The sequence below is a fragment of the Dermacentor silvarum genome, chromosome 1, assembly GCF_013339745.2.
Source record: "Dermacentor silvarum isolate Dsil-2018 chromosome 1, BIME_Dsil_1.4, whole genome shotgun sequence".
Lineage (NCBI taxonomy): Eukaryota > Metazoa > Arthropoda > Arachnida > Ixodida > Ixodidae > Dermacentor > Dermacentor silvarum.
In genome coordinates this window covers 443,170,864-443,188,974 of record NC_051154.1, presented here as the reverse complement: position 1 = coordinate 443,188,974, position 18,111 = coordinate 443,170,864, and the positions used below count along the sequence as shown (strand labels likewise).

Here is an 18,111-nt window from a genome sequence, read left to right as displayed (position 1 = left end):
TACTCGCCTATACCTTGTTCACACAAACTAATCTTATTCCAAGTGCAATTGAAGCATTCACCACTGTGTAACGTGTGTAATGTGAGCGATGGCTTAAATCATGTTTTATTCATCTGCACTCACTTTTGCAGCTGGTAGGGCTCATCTAAAATCTGTTTTAAATTTACGTAGGAGCCCTCTGAGTGAAATCATGTACGCAGACCTTGGGCCAGCGCTGGTAGTGCATTGCACGCAACGAAGGGGCTCTCAGTGTTCTTCCGAGATAGTCTGTAGTTACCATTTACAGTGTGTGCATGTGAAGGTTGTGATCATGTATACTGAATAAAAATGATTAATTTCATTGTATGATTATTAGTTTCAGTGACCCAGAAGAACAACAGGAAGCGAGGGGATACATTTTTGATAGATTTTTGTGTCTTACCACCAACCTTATGAGGCGCACAGGCGAAGAAGCCAAGGAAACCATACGATATACTAACTTTTCTACTGGACTGTGGAAATATTAAGAAAGGAAGAAACCTAAAATGGCCAAAACGACAACTGGCCGCCAGTGGAAGCTAGGCCCACATCTTCCACATTATTCGTGTGATGTTGTACCCGTTGAACTACGGTGCCCGCTTTCTTCCATCCTCTTTCTTGAGTATTTTTGTAGGGGTACTCGATCTAGGACTTGGGACTAGGTAAATGCTCAGGCAAACATCAACACCATTGAATAAAATGGTGTCTTTAATTCTCTTTCAGAAGAAGTCCCCTTGAATCCTCAGGAGCGCACCGCATGATCAACATTGTTGTACTTCTATTTCCAGGAAACGTGTGATAATCGCTGCCTTCACTCTGATATCACTGGCATGCTGTTGCTTCACGGCATGGCAGGTGTACGGGACCAAGTACCAGCCAGTCATCGTAATGCTGACAGAGAACTTCGAGTAGGCATAATTTTTTTTCTAGCCTGAATTTTGCCGATTGGTCGGTCGCAGCATGATATAGTAACGTCATCTGTCGTCCGTCTTCTTTCTTTTAACCATATTGAACCAATACAAGATGAAACCAAGGAAATAGGGGAAGATAGTTTTATTTTTAATTGTATAGGCAAGAGAAATCAGGGTTAACTTTTAAAAAGCTTTATAATAAAAAAACTCGCAGGACGGTTACGATTTCCCAGTGTGTGATTTTCACTTAAAAACCGGTCTTAAAGTTCTACCCTTTCTGGAGGTACCTTCTTATTCTTATTTGCTCTCACGACCGCCTGTTTCCAATCACGCGGCAAAAGAAGACACAGATGTCACCAGATGAATATATTGATGCTGCCCTAACTTTCTTTTTTTTTTGATGAAACGATTGTATCAGTATTTTCTTCCGTGCACTAGAACGCGTGTATTTCGCAGTTATTAAATACCCTCTTCTGTCTGCCTGCACTTCAGGCGTGATTGGCTGTGCGGTCAGTAGGACCTAGTCACACACTTTAAGATAGTGATTTACCCAGTGTTACCTTTAGGCCTCCTATGATAAAGCAGAAAAGTGTAAGGATGTCGCCTACCTGCAGGGTGACCGATAAACAAGTTTTTTTCCCATTGTAATGTACAATCCGCTAGAAATAAGCCTGATGATGTAACAGAATTCCTTTGTACTGCTAAATTTAAATTTGAAGTTCTCATGCTTACAGACACTTTGTGCAGTTCCGAATACGACCTATTCTGCATACCTTGGTATTCCAATTGTTTCTTACATAAACCTCATAGGCATGGAGACAGTGTGTTGCGCCTTATAGAAAGAAGCCTTCACGCAAACATGTTTGCAAAATTAAGCATTTGAAACGTAGACTACGAAGCTTTAACGGTGCACAGTAGAATTTGTTTGTCCACTGTTATATATCGTCCCTCTAATGGTAATTTAGACAGATTCTCGTTCTTTGACAACCAGCCTACACTTGTTTTACGGGGAGACCTCAACGTCAATATACTGCTAAGGAGGGTGCAGCAAGTAAACTTTCTTTGTTGCTTTGTTTCTTTGAACCGTGCTGATATGGGCGTAATTGAGCCAACTATAGCCCTGACTGACAGGGAATTTGCCTTTTTGAGCGCCACCAGATTTTGCGAAGATACGTAGAAGCACTGTATATTTTTTTCTTAAATATTGTTATTATGTTTATTCCGCATGCTCTTGCCTATGCTCCCTTTAGCCAGCCTGGGTATATATATATATATATATATATATATATATATATATAATATGCGTGTGTGTGTGTTTGTATGTAACTTCCCTTCAAAATAAATTGAGTTGCCAGTCAGTGCCTGTGTGTTACCTTTGCCTTGTGTCCTCGTTTTTTTTTTCGTCTGCGCTGCAGTTGCCTATATATGCGTATGAGTGTCTATATATGCTATATATACACATATATATGCTATAAATATGTGTATGAGTGTCTATATATGCTATCAATTGCTTGAAAGTGCGTTTGAAGAAACACGAAAAGTCAATCGACAATGCCCTAATCCAAAGTTCCACACGGCTCCAATTCCAGCGACTACTTGGATAACCTTACTGACGTTTACATGCTTCCTACATACCACGCTGCGTGCTACTTTGGGGGCTGCATGGCCTTCTACGCTGTCGAGCGCTACAAGAACACGAAGATTTCAAAGGTAAAGCACGTTTGATACATTTGGTTCAAGAATCGCAGAGGGTGTGGGGAAATGCTGAACATATTCGTGGTAAAAAAAAAGAAAGAAGGAAGGATCAGTCCAATTTGTTTCGTATGATTTATTGTACTGCTAGCGCTAAGAACAGCGGATAATAATATCATATAAAACACTGTAACGACATGCTAACAAAAATAGCTGCTAGTAAGAACGATGCTAAATAAGTTTATATGTACTTAAATAATAAAAATAGACGATTGCCATAACACATCGATGGATAAAAAAAAAACGCCGTTTTCTCTCACATATGCGATAAAAGATTCGGCAACAGCCTTAGTTTAGACTGTTGTTTGTGCATAACCTTGTTTGTACGTTCTTTCTGGAAAGCTCCTGCCTGTTCAAACAGGACAAAGGTGTAACAAGAAGGAGACACAAATTTTTAACAGCCGACAAACAAAGAAAACCTGAGCCCGGAGATGGAGAACTTTCGGCCCGGAATTCACAAAAATGTTCATACGCTAAAATTGTTCGTAATATAAAATGTCAGCCAATAGCGATGTTGGAAATATTAATATTGAATATGGCCGGGCAATGGGTGGAACAGACTCACGAATGAAAAGCTTTGTGATTTGACCCCTTGTCTTCATAAGTAACAGCTGTCGTAGGACGCCTATGAACAACCTAGAGAAGCACGTGCTGAGTGCTCTTGTATCAGCTTTTTGTCCAACTCGACGAGCCTCTGTTACACCATTTGGCGTGCACATTTACTAGCGTTTCAAAAAACTTTCTATCACAGGAAATACTGGGCCGAATCAACAAGGCTTTTCGTTCGCAAGTGCTATTTGCCATCGGCCGGCCGCCTTCGATAATAGTATGCTCAGCGTCAGGATTCACTGGAATTTTCTCATAGGAACAAATCTAGAATAACAGCTGTTTGTCACTATTTGCTCTGGTGGTGATCGCGGTAGTTTATTGGAGAAACCCAGGAATAAATACTAAATCTTTCTGTCAAATGTTCGTTGGAGTTGCTCCTGCATTCACTCCCTGTTCAAGGCGCTGGATGTATTGAAGGACTTGAGGCGGCGTACCACTGTGGCCACTGTGGCACATAATTAGGTTGGACACCATGACCCATACTGAATAATAAATATCACATGCTAGGCGCTTTCATCTAGACAGTGACAAAAACTTAGTGAGGTCACGCACTTTGATGACCAAAGTCATCTTTTCTATGCATATAGTAAGCCATGGGTAAAAGTGGACCTTAATAGGGTAGTTCAACGGTGTAGCCAGTGGCAGATGTGTATTAATCTTGAATAGAGACTAAATATTTTAATAACATTTTTAACGTCACTACTACATCGCAATAGTAGTAAAAACATATGTTGTAAAAATATAAATGTCTCAGTCTCTAGGTAACTAATGATCGGTATTGATGAAAACATTTCAGCGCAGTAAAAGCAAACTGTCGGCGTAAGTTCTTTAAGATGCTCTTTAATGACATGTACACCTTCTGTAGCAGCCCTTGGCATATAAAACTCTGGTAGGTTCAGTTTGAGAATATGATATTGTTAAGTGGAACTCGTTCAGTAAAGCCGATATCAAGAAATTATAAAATATACAAAAAACACTTGTATTTATGTACAATATCTGTGGGCGTACCTCTGTCATTAACTCATTTTTCTATCTGTTTTACCTTCTGTAAATAATATAAATACCATATGTCGTAAAAATTTGGTGTTCAACTAATAAACGATTTCAGCTTGTACAGGATGTTTTAGCCAACACTTTTAAATTGTTTTAAAGGTTGCCTGGGGCAGATGGCACAATTATAGTTCATGAGCTGGTCTACTCGAAGAGGCGGACATCACTTGCACAAAAAATTCAAATGCATATTCGACTAATTAACAAAAATTCACAAATAAAGTTTGTAAGTAATTACCTTATATGGCCTGCATTGGAATTCACAAATTCTAGCCGCGGAGTTCGCAAGGCGGATCCACTTGGAAGGAAGTCTTTGGATGACACCAATTTCGAGGTATTATTATTAGAGGACTTAATGTTATTAGTTAATATCCATTTACTCTCTTAACAAAACGTCTTTTTATGCATTCAAGCACAAAAGTAATAGCAACGCAAATGCGTTTCTCGGCAAAGTTCTGAATGATTATCTCGAAACAGGTGTCATCCTGAGAATTTGTTCCAAATGAATCCGCCTTGCGAACTCCGCGCCTAGAATTTGTAAATTGAAATATGGGTCATAAAGTAATTCTTTGCAAACCTAATTCGTGAATTTCGTTAATTAGTCTTTTATGCATTTCAATTCTTGGTGCAAGCAATGCCCGCCTCTTCGAGTAGACCAGCTTATGAACTACAATTGTGCTATCTGCCACAGGCAACCTTTAAATTTTTTTGAAAGTGTTCGCTGAAACACCCTATATATACAAGTCCAAACTTTTTGCCTATTAAACATGTTATCCTACCATGCAGAGGCACTCACAACTATATAACTTGTTAACAGTTTCAAATATTCCTACTTTTGCAGAAGTTGAGGAAAAAAGGCTGCCTGAAAATAAGATTGCCACATTATTCGTTGTTGGATATCAAAAGATATCTTCAGTGATAAGATTTTGTTCCGGGCGAGATTTAGTGTTTTCCACATTTTTCATATTATATTTACTGCACAGAAATGTATTGGAATTACGGCCATGGCGCTTTTTGATAATTTTATACTTATTTTAGTGTGGAATATGCAAGAGTGGGTCCGATAAGTGCGTTATAGGCTAAAAAACATTGTAGCCGGTGTGCTAACTGCGTTTGAAATTCGCAGCTGAGCCCTTTTTAGTAGCATTGACTACCTTGTTTACTCGGTAATGGTATTACTCTACCATTACTAGCTGCAGTTATAGCAAGGTGATGAATTCTGTAACAAGCTACTAACTACAGCGACCTTTTTTAAAGAGTCTTCTCGATAATAAATTGGTAAAGTTAGCAAACTGCGTTCTGTATTGTATTTGTCTGTTACTTGTGGCCCTCTGTATTTGTCTGATAACGCTAAAATGTTCTCTAAACTCTCCAACTGTATTTTGGCTTCATCAAACTGCACTGGACTCACACTGACGCAGGGCGTGGAGGTGGCTCTGTGGGCGGTCGCTTTCGGTCTCGGCGCAGCATGCGTGTTCTACCGATTGGACTGGACGCGCGGCACCCAACACGGGAATCTGGCCAAGGTGTCGCTGGCCTTTTGGGACCGCATCCTCTGGGCCACTGCACTTTCAGCACTCACATTCCTCTGCGCAACAGGAAGGGGCGGTGAGCAGCGCTCTAGTATGTCTCTTAACCTTGGACACAGCTTGGTAGATGACGTAGTAGGTAAAAAACATTTTTTCTAGATCGTCCTCTATCAATCGGATATAAAATTAACAAAGCCATTGGAATGTGTCCCAATGAATGGAAACGTAGCAAAATAGACGGGACAGGTGAAAGATAGGACACCAGAATTGCTACAAACATGACGATTTCTTGTTTTTCATATTACCTCAAACATGTGTTTTAGGTAATATGTAAAACATATGTTTCATATTACCTAAAAGTAAACACCTTCTACCGAAATCTGCCTGGCTGGAATTTCCATCCCGCGTTTTTTTTCCCTCGATTCTTTTAATATCATGGGTCACCAACTACCCGCACTCACTAACATTTTAATAAAATTTTAGTCCAATAACGATTTGTGACATAGCCGAGGAGCCAGCTACCTTAGCAAAACAAAAACAAGACTGCAAGATATTTACCATCGAAACTATTTGCAAACCCAGAGTAAAATTTGGCATGTTTTTCGTGGTAAGTAGCGTCTTTCATTGGCTAGCCGCATTTCCTATTGTCATGTGCGATATCACAATTGACCGGTGTATCTTGTTGGAAAGCGCTGTGTTTTGCGAACCGCAGTGAAACTTCAGCGCCCAGTGGAAAACACCGCCTTTATTTTCACAGAAAAATATTCTGAGAGCAGTGTTCTAATAATGTCTCCATTTTAACAAAAAGCCGCAAATTTCCTTCACCTATTGTAGATGGTGGAGCTGAGAGTCACTAGTGTTTCTGTGTTAGGCACAGAATGACTGAAAGTTTCATCCCACAGCAGATTACACTAGAAGCCTTGTCATTCTTTGTGCAATTAGGCTTGTTTTTCAAAGGGGTGATTCCCTTTCTTCGACGTGTACTTTGTCATGCTTGCGTTTCCTCTCTTAAGGCATGCGCTTTTGCATGCGTGCACAGTTAAAATTTCTGCTGAACACCTCATTAGCAATCTAGCGCTGATAACGACTTCAGCTAGGCATTAAGTGCAGCACACGATAGTCTATTGAGAGAGTTGCGTACATATCAAACGCATCCTAACCTTAGTGTCCACCTTTTCACCATACCGTATACTTATTGACCCTTTTCGCGGAGCAGTTTGCTCTTCAGGAACGAGATGGCGCTTTCGGCCGCGCGCCATACCTTGCCTCAGCGAATGCGCACGAATACGAAACTATTACTGCTTCTACCCTGCTACTGTGCGATCAGCTCCCCGCAGGGGCGCCTGCGTAAGCAGGCGTTTGGTGGGTTGCGACACCACGGACCCGAGCACATGGGGGTCGGACCCTCCCACGCTTAACCGTGCGTGGCTTAGCCGTGTCCGGGGAAAAGGGGATCCTGGGGGTTGAGCCAATGCTGAGTGCTTGGACCTTTATGGCCCCTCGGCAGAGGCAACACACTCCTTTGGCCTCTGCTTCACGTAGACGGCACCCCCGGACTGACCCACCCGGGGGAAATCGGTGGTCGCCTTTTCCTGTCCCTCTCCTAAATCTTTTACTTTCCTATCAACTTACCTTTCTGTCCTGTCATCTCCTTTCTTCCTAATTTTTTCTGTTTCTCCCAGGCGGCTTGGGTTAACCTGGTGCGGTATATCCAACCTTGAGTATAACGCATTGGGTTATAGCAGCGATGCACGGCTGGCGTGTGCAAGTCATTGCTTTGTTAAACTTGTAGCGTCCCCTTGTTGGGCTCCGTGGTGGGTGGCTGCCATTGCTGCCGAAGGAACTACATCTAGTATGCATAGAGCATCATTCCCTCTGTTACCCGATCGTACCGCTGCAAAGCGCGTACGCACCGAAGTCACCTTGAACTTTTTCACTCCGCGCAAAGAATCCTTTCCACGATATCACGTTATCCACAGTGACAAACCTGATAAGCCAGTAAGAGTTATATCACCTTTCCTTGTATCTAAATCCCTGACGGACACCATTGGACCAGGCTTTAAAGCTAGCAAGATGGCAAGCGGCGACCTCCTCCTTGAGGTTCGTGACAAGCTGCAACATGAAAAACTCGCAAATCTCACAACCTTTGCAGACATCCCAATCACAGTGACCCCACATCGTTCCCTCAACACAGTCCGAGGCGTGATCTCAGATTCTGACCTGTTAGAACTTACTGAAGCAGAACTGTTAGAAGGTTGGCAAGACCAAAATGTCATTGAGGTAAAAAGAATACAAATCAGGCGAGACAACAAAGAATTCCCCACAAAACATCTGATCATTACATTTGGCTCTAGTGTGCTACCAGAAACCCTCGAGACAGGCTATACAAAAATCCGTGTAAGACCTTACATTCCTAACCCTCGTCGATGTTTTAAGTGTCAGAAGTACGGCCACGGCTCGCAAAGCTGCCGAGGTCATCTCACGTGTGCAAAATGTGGTGACAAAGACCACACTTCCGAAAACTGTTCCGGAACACCCCACTGTGTGAACTGCGAAGGTGAGCACCCTGCATACTCCCGATCCTGTGAAACATGGAAAAAAGAAAAAGAAGTAATTACATTGAAAATCAAAGAAAACATATCGTTTCAGGAAGCGCGAAAACGTGTTTCTGTTTTTCATACCGCAAGGTATGCCGGTGCGGTGCGCAAGGGGGCAGCGTCGCAGCAGATTCCGGCATCGGCCCGTTCCACAAACAGTGTGGCTGCGGCTGTGCCACCAGCCCCCGTGGCGAAAGCAGCTGGCTCTGCTTCGCCGTCCGCGAACGAGGGCCCGTCAACCTCCGGGTTGGTGGCCCCAAAGGTCTCGTCCGACGTGTCGAGGCCTTCACGTCCAACACAGCGCTCTCAAGGGCGCGTGTCCAGCGCCTCACAGGAGGCGATGGACATAACACCTACTCAGACGGCGCAGCCAGCGCCTAAGGAGCGGCGGGATTCTCTCGACCGCTCCAAAAAAGACAAAACTCGCGTCACGGCGCCTGGAAAGGGCCCCGTGAGCTAATCTTAGTCTCCTAAACACACATCTCAAACATTTTTGTCATCATGGAGACACAAATATTACAATGGAATGTTAGAGGACTTCTTCATAACCTCGACGACATTACAGAACTCCTACACAAACATAACCCAAAGTTGCTGTGTGTTCAGGAGACACATCTGAAACCCATAAACACAAACTTTCTCCGTCAGTATACGTTCTATCGTAAAGACCGAGACGACGCTGTCGCGTCGTCCGGTGGTGTAGCAATAGTTGCTGAGAAGTCAGTGGCTTGTCGACAGGTGGCCCTTCAGACGGCCCTTGAGGCGGTGTCAGTTCTGGCCATTCTATTTAACAGACTGGTAACTGTGTGTTCCATTTATATACCCCCCAATCATCATCTCGAAAAAACAGACTTTTATAACCTCATTGACCAGCTTCCCGAGCCTTACATTCTCGTGGGCGATTTTAACGCTCACAACACGATGTGGGGAAGCTCCCGTTGTGACACGAGGGGACGACTGATTGAAAATTTTCTTTTGACCTCTGATGCATGCCTGTTTAATAAGAAGGAGCCCACCTATTACAACTTCCAACACAACTCCTACTCATCCATAGATCTAGCAATTGGCTCTGCGTCTCTTCTGCCTGACTTGGAATGGAATGTCATTAAAAATCCTCTTGGAAGCGACCACTTCCCGGTAACCTTAAATTTAATAGCACAGCACGACATCCCTCCTCATATTCCGCGATGGAAATTAGCATCTGCTGACTGGGAGCATTTTAAAGAAGCAAGTCATTTATCACAAGATTTTATTACCGATTTTAGCATAGACGACGCAGTAGGATATTTTACCGCTTTTATACTCAACGCAGCAGAAAAATCCATCCCACAGACAAATGGTAACTCATGCAAAAGACGAGTCCCTTGGTGGAATGATGACTGTAGACAGGCACGCAAGAAACAAAATAAAGCATGGGGCATTCTCCGTCGGTATCCTAATGCAGAAAACCTTATTTCATTCAATCAAATTAAATCGCAGGGAAGGAGGACGCGAAGGCAAGCTAGGAGGGCAAGCTGGGAGAGGTTTCTCTCTGGCATTAATTCACACACACAAGAGGCTAAAGTTTGGGACGGACTGAGAAGGCTGAAGGGTCAGCAAATCCATCCATTGCCCTTGGTAAATGAACAAGGAAATAGTGTGAAGGACCAGGCCGACGCTCTTGGTGAGCACTTTGAGTGCGTTTCTAGCTCCGTGCACTATTCGCTGCCTTTTCTAAAATACAAACAAACGGAGGAACGGAAGCCACTCAATCGTAAATGTAGCTCAAGAGAACCTTTCAACCTGCCTTTCTGCATTGCTGAGCTGAAAGCTTCCCTAAATGCATGTCAGAACTCTGCTCCGGGTCCCGACAGAGTTATGTACGACATGATTAAACACCTTCACAGAGACACACAAATTACACTACTCGCACTCTTTAATACCATCTGGACAGCTGGGCATCTTCCATCTTCATGGAAAGAAGCCATTGTCATACCTGTGTTGAAACAAGGTAAAGATCCCACCTCAGTAACAAGCTATCGCCCGATAGCGCTAACAAGTTGCCTCTGCAAGTTGTTTGAAAAAATGATAAATCGTCGCCTTCTACATTACCTCGAATCAAACAAAATGCTTGATCCGTACCAATGCGGATTTAGAGAAGGCCGGTCAACAACCGACCACCTCGTGCGTGTTGAGGCCAATATTCGCGATGCTTTTGTCCATAAACAGTTCTTTTTATCCATTTTTCTTGATATGGAAAAGGCCTACGATACCACGTGGCGCTTTGGAATCCTCCGAGACTTGTCACAAATGGGTATCAGAGGGAACATGCTGAACGTTATTGAGAGTTACCTCTCGAAACGTACTTTCCGCGTAAAAATAGGCAACACTCTGTCGCGCTCATTTACGCAGGAAACTGGGGTCCCCCAGGGAGGCGTCCTCAGCTGTACGCTCTTTATCGTGAAGATGAACACACTCCGTTATTCACTACCCCCAGCCATTTTCTATTCTGTGTACGTAGATGACGTACAGATAGGCTTCAAATCCGGTAGCCTTGCAGTCTGCGAGAGGCAAGTCCAGCTTGGGCTAAAGAAGGTATCGAAATGGGCAGACGAAAATGGATTCAAGGTCAATCCACATAAAAGCTCCTGTGTCGTTTTTTCAAGAAAGAGAGGACTGCACCCTGATCCCACTATCGAACTGCAAGGACAGAAGATCCCCGTGAATAAAGAACATAAATTCCTAGGCGTCATACTTGATTCAAAATTAAGCTTTATCCGCCACATCCGACACCTAAAGGCCAAGTGCCTGAAAACAATGAACATACTGAAAATTCTCTCACACACCAATTGGGGCAGTGACAGAAGATGCTTATTGAATCTCTACAAAAGTCTTGTACGATCGCGTTTAGACTACGGGTGTGTGGTGTATCAATCTGCTGCACCGAGCGCCCTAAAAATTCTGGATCCTGTACATCATTTGGGCATACGCCTGGCCACGGGAGCTTTCAGAACTAGCCCGGTACCTAGTCTCTATGTTGAATCCAATGAGTGGTCACTCGAGCTGCAAAGGTCGTTGACCAGTTTCATGTATTTCCTGAAAGCACACTCTGACCTCGAACACCCGTGTAATGAAATCGTAAACAACATAACTTGTGCCACACTTTTCCGTAATCGTCCAACAATGAGAGAACCTTTCTCACTGCGCGTTAGGAACCTCAGCGAAGAAATGGCTGTCCCACTTCTCGAAAACCTTTTAATGGCTCCAGCCAAGCTAGTACCACCGTGGCTGTGGGAGCTGATAGATTGTGACACGTCTTTTGTAGAAGTAACAAAGAACGCCCCGGAAATACACATAAAGTCACACTTCCTAGAACTTCAGTCAAAACACTCATGTCCAGAATTTTACACTGACGCTTCAAAGTCGCATGCCGGCGTTTCTTATGCTACAATCGGTCCCTCCTTTTCGGAATCGGGCTGCCTGCACCCGGAAACTAGTATTTTTACGGCAGAGGCCTACGCACTTTTGTTGGCTGCACGTCACATCAAGGAAATAAAACTAAAGAAGGGTATAATATTTACACATTCATTAAGCGTCGTCAAAGCCCTAATTTCTCTTCAAAGAAACAGAAACCCAGTTTTCACTGAACTCTACTCAATCCTCTGCGCTTCGTACGCATCTCATCAACATGTCATAATATGCTGGGTACCTGGCCACAGAGGCATCGAGGGTAATACGCTCGCTGATCGCATGGCAACAACAGCACATACAAAACAAAGTAACTCTTCCATAGCTGTCCCTGTCATGGACCTAAAGCCTTTCTTGCGCAGGAAACTGAGGGGCCATTGGCAACGTACATGGGACACAGAAACACTAAATAAACTTCACGTCATTAAGCCAAACGTTGGCAACTGGCCACCAATAACGAAAATACGGCAAGTTGAAGTTATATTCTGCCGTCTCAGGATAGGCCACACCTATGGCACTCACTCCTACCTATTGGCCGGTGACGATCATCCTGTTTGTAGTCAATGTGGTGAGACGCTTACGGTCCTCCACGTCTTGTTAGAGTGTAGGGGAATAGAAGTTCAAAGAAAGAAGTACTTTGCCCTGGCATACAGACGACACATTCTCCTCCACCCTGCAATGTTTATCGGCATGGAACCACTTTTTGACAATAAGTTAGTTTTAGCGTTTTTACGAGATGTAAGCACATTGCAAGTTATCAGTCCAAGGTATCGTAGCACATCCTCTCACTAGAGGATGCTGCTGCGATAGCAAATTTTTAAAGCACGTGCCTCCCAACCCTTGCTTTCAAGGGCGCACTGGTGAGGTACGAGTGCTACTGTCACTCACGCTTTTAGTACATCACCCTCGGCTAACAGAACATTTATCGTCATAGCATACGATATTAGTTATTCTCACCATTTTTATTCCTTTACATTTTTCGCACTTTACAGCGACTACTTTTTAGGCCTCTCTACAGCCATGCCACATCTGTTTTTTCCACACCTTATAATTCACTATTCATACCACTGACAAGCCATTATCATCGCCTTGGCGCTCTTTGGCCACATCTGGCCCTTGCGCCAAAAAACTCCAACAATCATCACTGTGCGATCAGCTGTCGAAAATGCAACTGGGTGTGCGCTAATGCACTGTGCCCAATTCATACTGCAAAATGTGTAACTATAAAAGGAAGACGTGTGCGGTAGTTAGCTGCAAAAATAGTGATTCACATATTAAGGAACGGAATCAACCTGTGTCGCCGCTGCTACATAAGGACTGCATGTGTTGCCGCCCTTCGCGATGCACGGCTTTACTCAAGGATAAAAAAAATAGAATTCATCCACCTGCGCTATATAGCTAACCTCCTAAGAAAGGACTTCAACTCCGGAACGTCGGCACTTGGGAGTGAGTACCGCTCGCTACAAAATGAAGTAGTGCCACTTACTGGAATAGTAAGTTTACCGCACGCTATCTACGCACATCCACCCTTGCTCGCACGAAAACTTACGCCCACCCTATCGCGAACGTGTGAGTGAATAGGCGCACACTTGAATCAATGTGCCCGAGCATGAGTGACGGCGACTACACCGACAAGACACGAATGTTGGAAGCTGAATGTTTCGTGACGGTCCACAGAGTAAGCGAGGGACTAACGATAATACGTCTTTGCTACGAGCTACCGCAAAGTACAGAACATTTAAATTCCAAGATTTGTGCACAGCAAGAACAAATTCATCGCAGCAGAGCACACCCGCGAGTGATTACGCTGAAAATAAACAATCAGATAGTGGCCGCACCGAGGAACTTTACTGACTCAGAACTATGGCAAGCCGCTAGCTCAAAATGTTTGCCAAATAAAGAACGCAGAGCACACTGATCCCGATTTAATTCACAAGCGGAAAGTTTGGACAGCTTGGAATACATTTCTAGCCCCGATTTTAGTACAAACACCGTATACGCTGCTCACGCCGTTTGGACAAGGCGTAATGAGCTCTGAAAGCACTTACATGTTCTCTAAAGCTGTCGCCAAAGCTTCGTGTCGTGCACGCAGTAACCGTCTACTATACGCGTCGAAACAGCGGCTTGCTGCTCCGCGCCGGCGTCACGCGCTTGCATTGTAAACGCGGAGGCAACGGAGGCGGCTGAGGCAAGCAATGGACGCGTCACCACGTGATCAAACATGGCAGCGCCCACGGGAGCGCCGCGAAAAGGGTCAATAGTATACAAGAAACGTTCAAGTTACATCGCAATTAGGGTTGCACCTCTGCCAACAAAAATCAAACGTAGAACGTGGAGAGCGTGGGTGCGTAATTTTTTGGGATAAGTATGTATAGTATCTATGCAAAATTCAAGCGAAATAAAACGCCATTACGCCGAGTACAAACTTTGGATGATTAAAATTGGATGATGACTGATTTGGATGCAGACATTTTATGAAATGCTTTATATAAAATGTGCTGCATAGTTGAATTTTTTCGCTAAAGACCAAAGAGCAAAGCCAACAACCCTCTAGTGTCTTACCCGTAGCTCAGGGAATTGCGGGGGCAGCAAAGCGAACAATGCGCGCTCATGTGGACCAAATTGACTGTGTCATGCAGCTGACGCGATAAGCGCAACGGTGGGTGACCACCGAGGATATGCATCGAATGAAGCCTTAAGTTACGCTTGAGCTCATAGAGGAAAGCTGAGAAGAAGGAATAAAAGTGAAAGCATCGACCACTCGGTCTCCTAAATTCGGATAACACGACAGTTTCACGACAGTGAACAGTTTCGGAAATTAGTAAGTGATACGCTTGTGACCATGAAGTTGTCTGTTTTGTATGAAGGCCATGTGATTCAAGCTATGTAAAGATTGAGGGTTAATCGGAAAATCGGCAAACGACGCGCTTGTGTGAGGGTCGAACCGGCAGCCGGCACCGCGGGGCGAAAACCGCCTGTGTCGGCCGAAAACCGGCCAGGTGGCGACCATAATCGCACTGTATAGCTGACGGAGTATTTCCTCGAGTGTGCCTGATGCTGTACATCCGGTCGTCACCAAAACTTGACAAATGAAGCTCCACGCATGAAGCTAGATTACATTTAAATTGGCTTCCCGGTGGCTTTGTACCAAGAAGCCATGCAATCCTTTTCGCTTTACAAGAGATAGCCAGCTTAGTGGACGCATTTTTGTGTGCGTGTAATTCATAGCATTTTCAAAGGAAACGGTACGCGTCGTTATAGCTAAATAGCAAATAAATCAATTTCAGCTGCCATGAAACTTGTTCGTTTTTGGTTTTGAGACCGGCGCTCACCTGTCTGCACTATCAGGACATCGAGTTCCTGCAAAGGATCTCGATATCCTGGCACTGCGGCGTCGCCTGTGCCGCACGATGAACGAGGATGACCATTTCGACGCCTAATATAGTAGGGTGTACTGGTGTCACAAAGCGGGAGGGTGCGAAACAATGTAGGCAAAGTGAACATGCGCACGGCTGCGCGTCGACGAATTTAAATCTTATTGGAGAGAAAATTTTCTACGAAAGCCGAACCAAATCAATTCAATGTTGTGAAAGAAGCGAGCAGAGAGTAATCGAACATATGGAAACTATGCACCGGGGCCAGGCACGCAAATTTTGTGTTATGCGTAAGTTTGCTATGAAATCTGACCTAAAGACCTCATGTTTCATCTCTCCCATAGTCATTTCCCTATACCGAGTGCAGACATGACCTATTGGGTGTCAACAGCTTTGAAGAGTCCTTTTTTCGATAAATTGTTTTACACAAGTCTGTAGCGCGAATTGAGCGACCATGCTCACGGTCGTCGGACATCGCGCGGCCCGTACGTGAAGCACACTCTTGGAACTTGGAAAGAAATTTAGGACTATTACGTATATCGACGACCATTCACCATGAAAAAAATGCTTTGCCCGTAACCAACACCGTGGTTACAAAAATATTGACGCTTGAAAGTTTTCTTAGCAAACCTATATATCTAGGGTTTACATTAAATTTTAGTGTCCTCTGAAAAAAGTCACAGTTCCGCAAATTTTGTGGGTGTCATGCATATAAACTTGTTACATCTGGCTAAGTAGCTATGTAGCTCGCAATTTATGTGTTTCTTACATTCTGCCAATTGTCTGCAAAAGTGTGAACTTCTGCATTTGTTCTCGGACTCTGACAGAATTTTTTTTATGTAGCCGTAAATGTCTATCTTTTCAGGCTTCGTGGACTCGTGTTCGGGACTTTGTATTCATGCTCTCTTACTGTATTCACCGTTTTTTCACATATTTTTGTGATTTCGCTTTTTTTAGTATGTGAAGAGGAGTAGCCAGTGCCACGTACCCCAAGGCACCAACATCTTTAAAGTCACGGGATTAAAAAATCAATCTGAGTTCCTCTTGCACTGCAGGTTTAGTACAGAAGGTACTGTCGGCAGCTCCTCTGGCAGTGCTGAGCAGATTGTCCTTCGGCGTGTACATCACTCACTTTCCCTTCTACTTCCTGTCGAACAACGCCATGCGAACGAAGAGATATATGAGCGTCTTCTCATGGGTAGGTGTTCAAAGGTGTCATGCAGCTGCACGCAGAACATTCGCCCTCCGTACGCAGTGTGGTACCAGTCCCTTTTTATCATGGCCACATACGTGCGTGGTCGTTGGGAATATGTACTAAAGCGTTTTAGTCGTTGAGTTTGTGGCCAAATCTGCACCAATAAGGTTCTGAATCTGAGGAATTTGCGCGACGCTGCAAGGTTAGTCTCAAGGGGTCTCACACCTGACTCTACTGCGTAACTCGAGGTTCGGGCAATGCTCAAAATTGTGAGGCCTGCCTCATCTCCAGCTTTAAGTACTACCATAAAATACAGCTAAACGCGTTGGCACACCACACACTTTAGTGCATCCAAAAAAAGTATTTAAATGTGCTTATTCGCGGAATTTGCTTAACATACTTCCACATCGTGATTACTGGTGTCTTCACTACAATCAACTTTCACACGTTCTTCGTAAATTGAAATTCTTGCGAACTTGCACCAGCAATTAAAAACTTTGTATATATTTGTTTATTTATTTATTTAGTTTTTGTGCACACCTGTGTCGTACTAAGAACATCACTATATTGGTAAAAAAAGAATAATGGTAGACATATTGGACAACATAAACAGGTCATAAACAACATTAACATAGAATGCACTGATTAAGGGAGTTATATGTAAGCATAGCCTGTTGTTTTTCTTTTGATATATGAAGTTCTTGACTATATTGTTTAAGGGACCGTTCTAAGCTCCCAATGTGAGGGTTTTCAGGGACCCAGTCAAGCTATACCTAGTGCAGCTTCTAGCCCTGAAGACCATTGAGATTTTTCTGACAAAATAAAGCTTGGAATTGAAAACCTAAAATGTGATAACGTCTTGCACTTATATTATCTATTCAGTTGTAACTGTCATCATTACAGGCCACCTAGATGGAACTGAGGGGCATTTGCTCATTCTTGTTTTATTGAGGCTTGCTCAAACCTTTTTGGTGCTATTCTTCAACATCGTTCCAGGCGCCACGCTAGCAGATACCACAGTCTTCTATTCGTGCGAAGTAATTTTTTAACCGTCGGCGGCAGATTGCAAGCGATTCCGTCCACTGAAGTGCATTACTTGAGAAGGCAAACGTTAATCGGTAGTTTCACTTGTGCAAACAGAACGTTACAACTTCGATTTTACTAGTGAGTTTCACTAATTTTGGTAAATATTCACTCTAGCGCACTCTTTCATTTAATATTTGTGTAATTGATGCCAGGTGTTGATGAAGTGATGTCTATTTAGTGAAAATTATGAAATAGTAACGCTTGGGTGGCCTCGAAAAGAGTGTCATTGTTTCTTTCTATACTATCACTAATCTGTCGTACAATGTATCTGTTTCGCTGAATGCTCAATTTCGTCTTCACTGCCATCCTCCCCATAGTTTTCGGAGAGCTTGTCAGTGTACGCGTGGAGCTGCATATTTGCGGTGACCCTGTTTCTGGCATGCGAGGCGCCCCTCGGTCGCCTGGACAAGATCATCTGGGGGACCCCACAGTTGAAGAAGCAAGAGCCCCAGATGAACGGCGCCTGCGACCCGGAGGTCGCCCCACACCAAGACGAAGTATCCAAGTAGCCGACTGGCTATTAGGTTGTACATTTCAAAGTAA

The 18,111-nt window shown here is 43.8% G+C and overlaps 1 protein-coding gene across 1 annotated transcript in view; it reads left to right on the top strand.

Moving 5' to 3' along the window:
* The window catches only part of LOC119448948 (nose resistant to fluoxetine protein 6-like), a 55,271-nt gene extending 37,160 nt beyond the window's left edge, over positions 1-18,111 (top strand). The window contains exons 10-14 of the mRNA XM_049660822.1: positions 807-926; positions 2,519-2,639; positions 5,762-5,948; positions 16,343-16,485; positions 17,886-18,111. Of these exons, the coding sequence (XP_049516779.1) occupies positions 807-926; positions 2,519-2,639; positions 5,762-5,948; positions 16,343-16,485; positions 17,886-18,077 (763 nt within the window). The 3' untranslated portion in view covers positions 18,078-18,111. The remainder of the gene's footprint in view (positions 1-806; positions 927-2,518; positions 2,640-5,761; positions 5,949-16,342; positions 16,486-17,885) is intronic.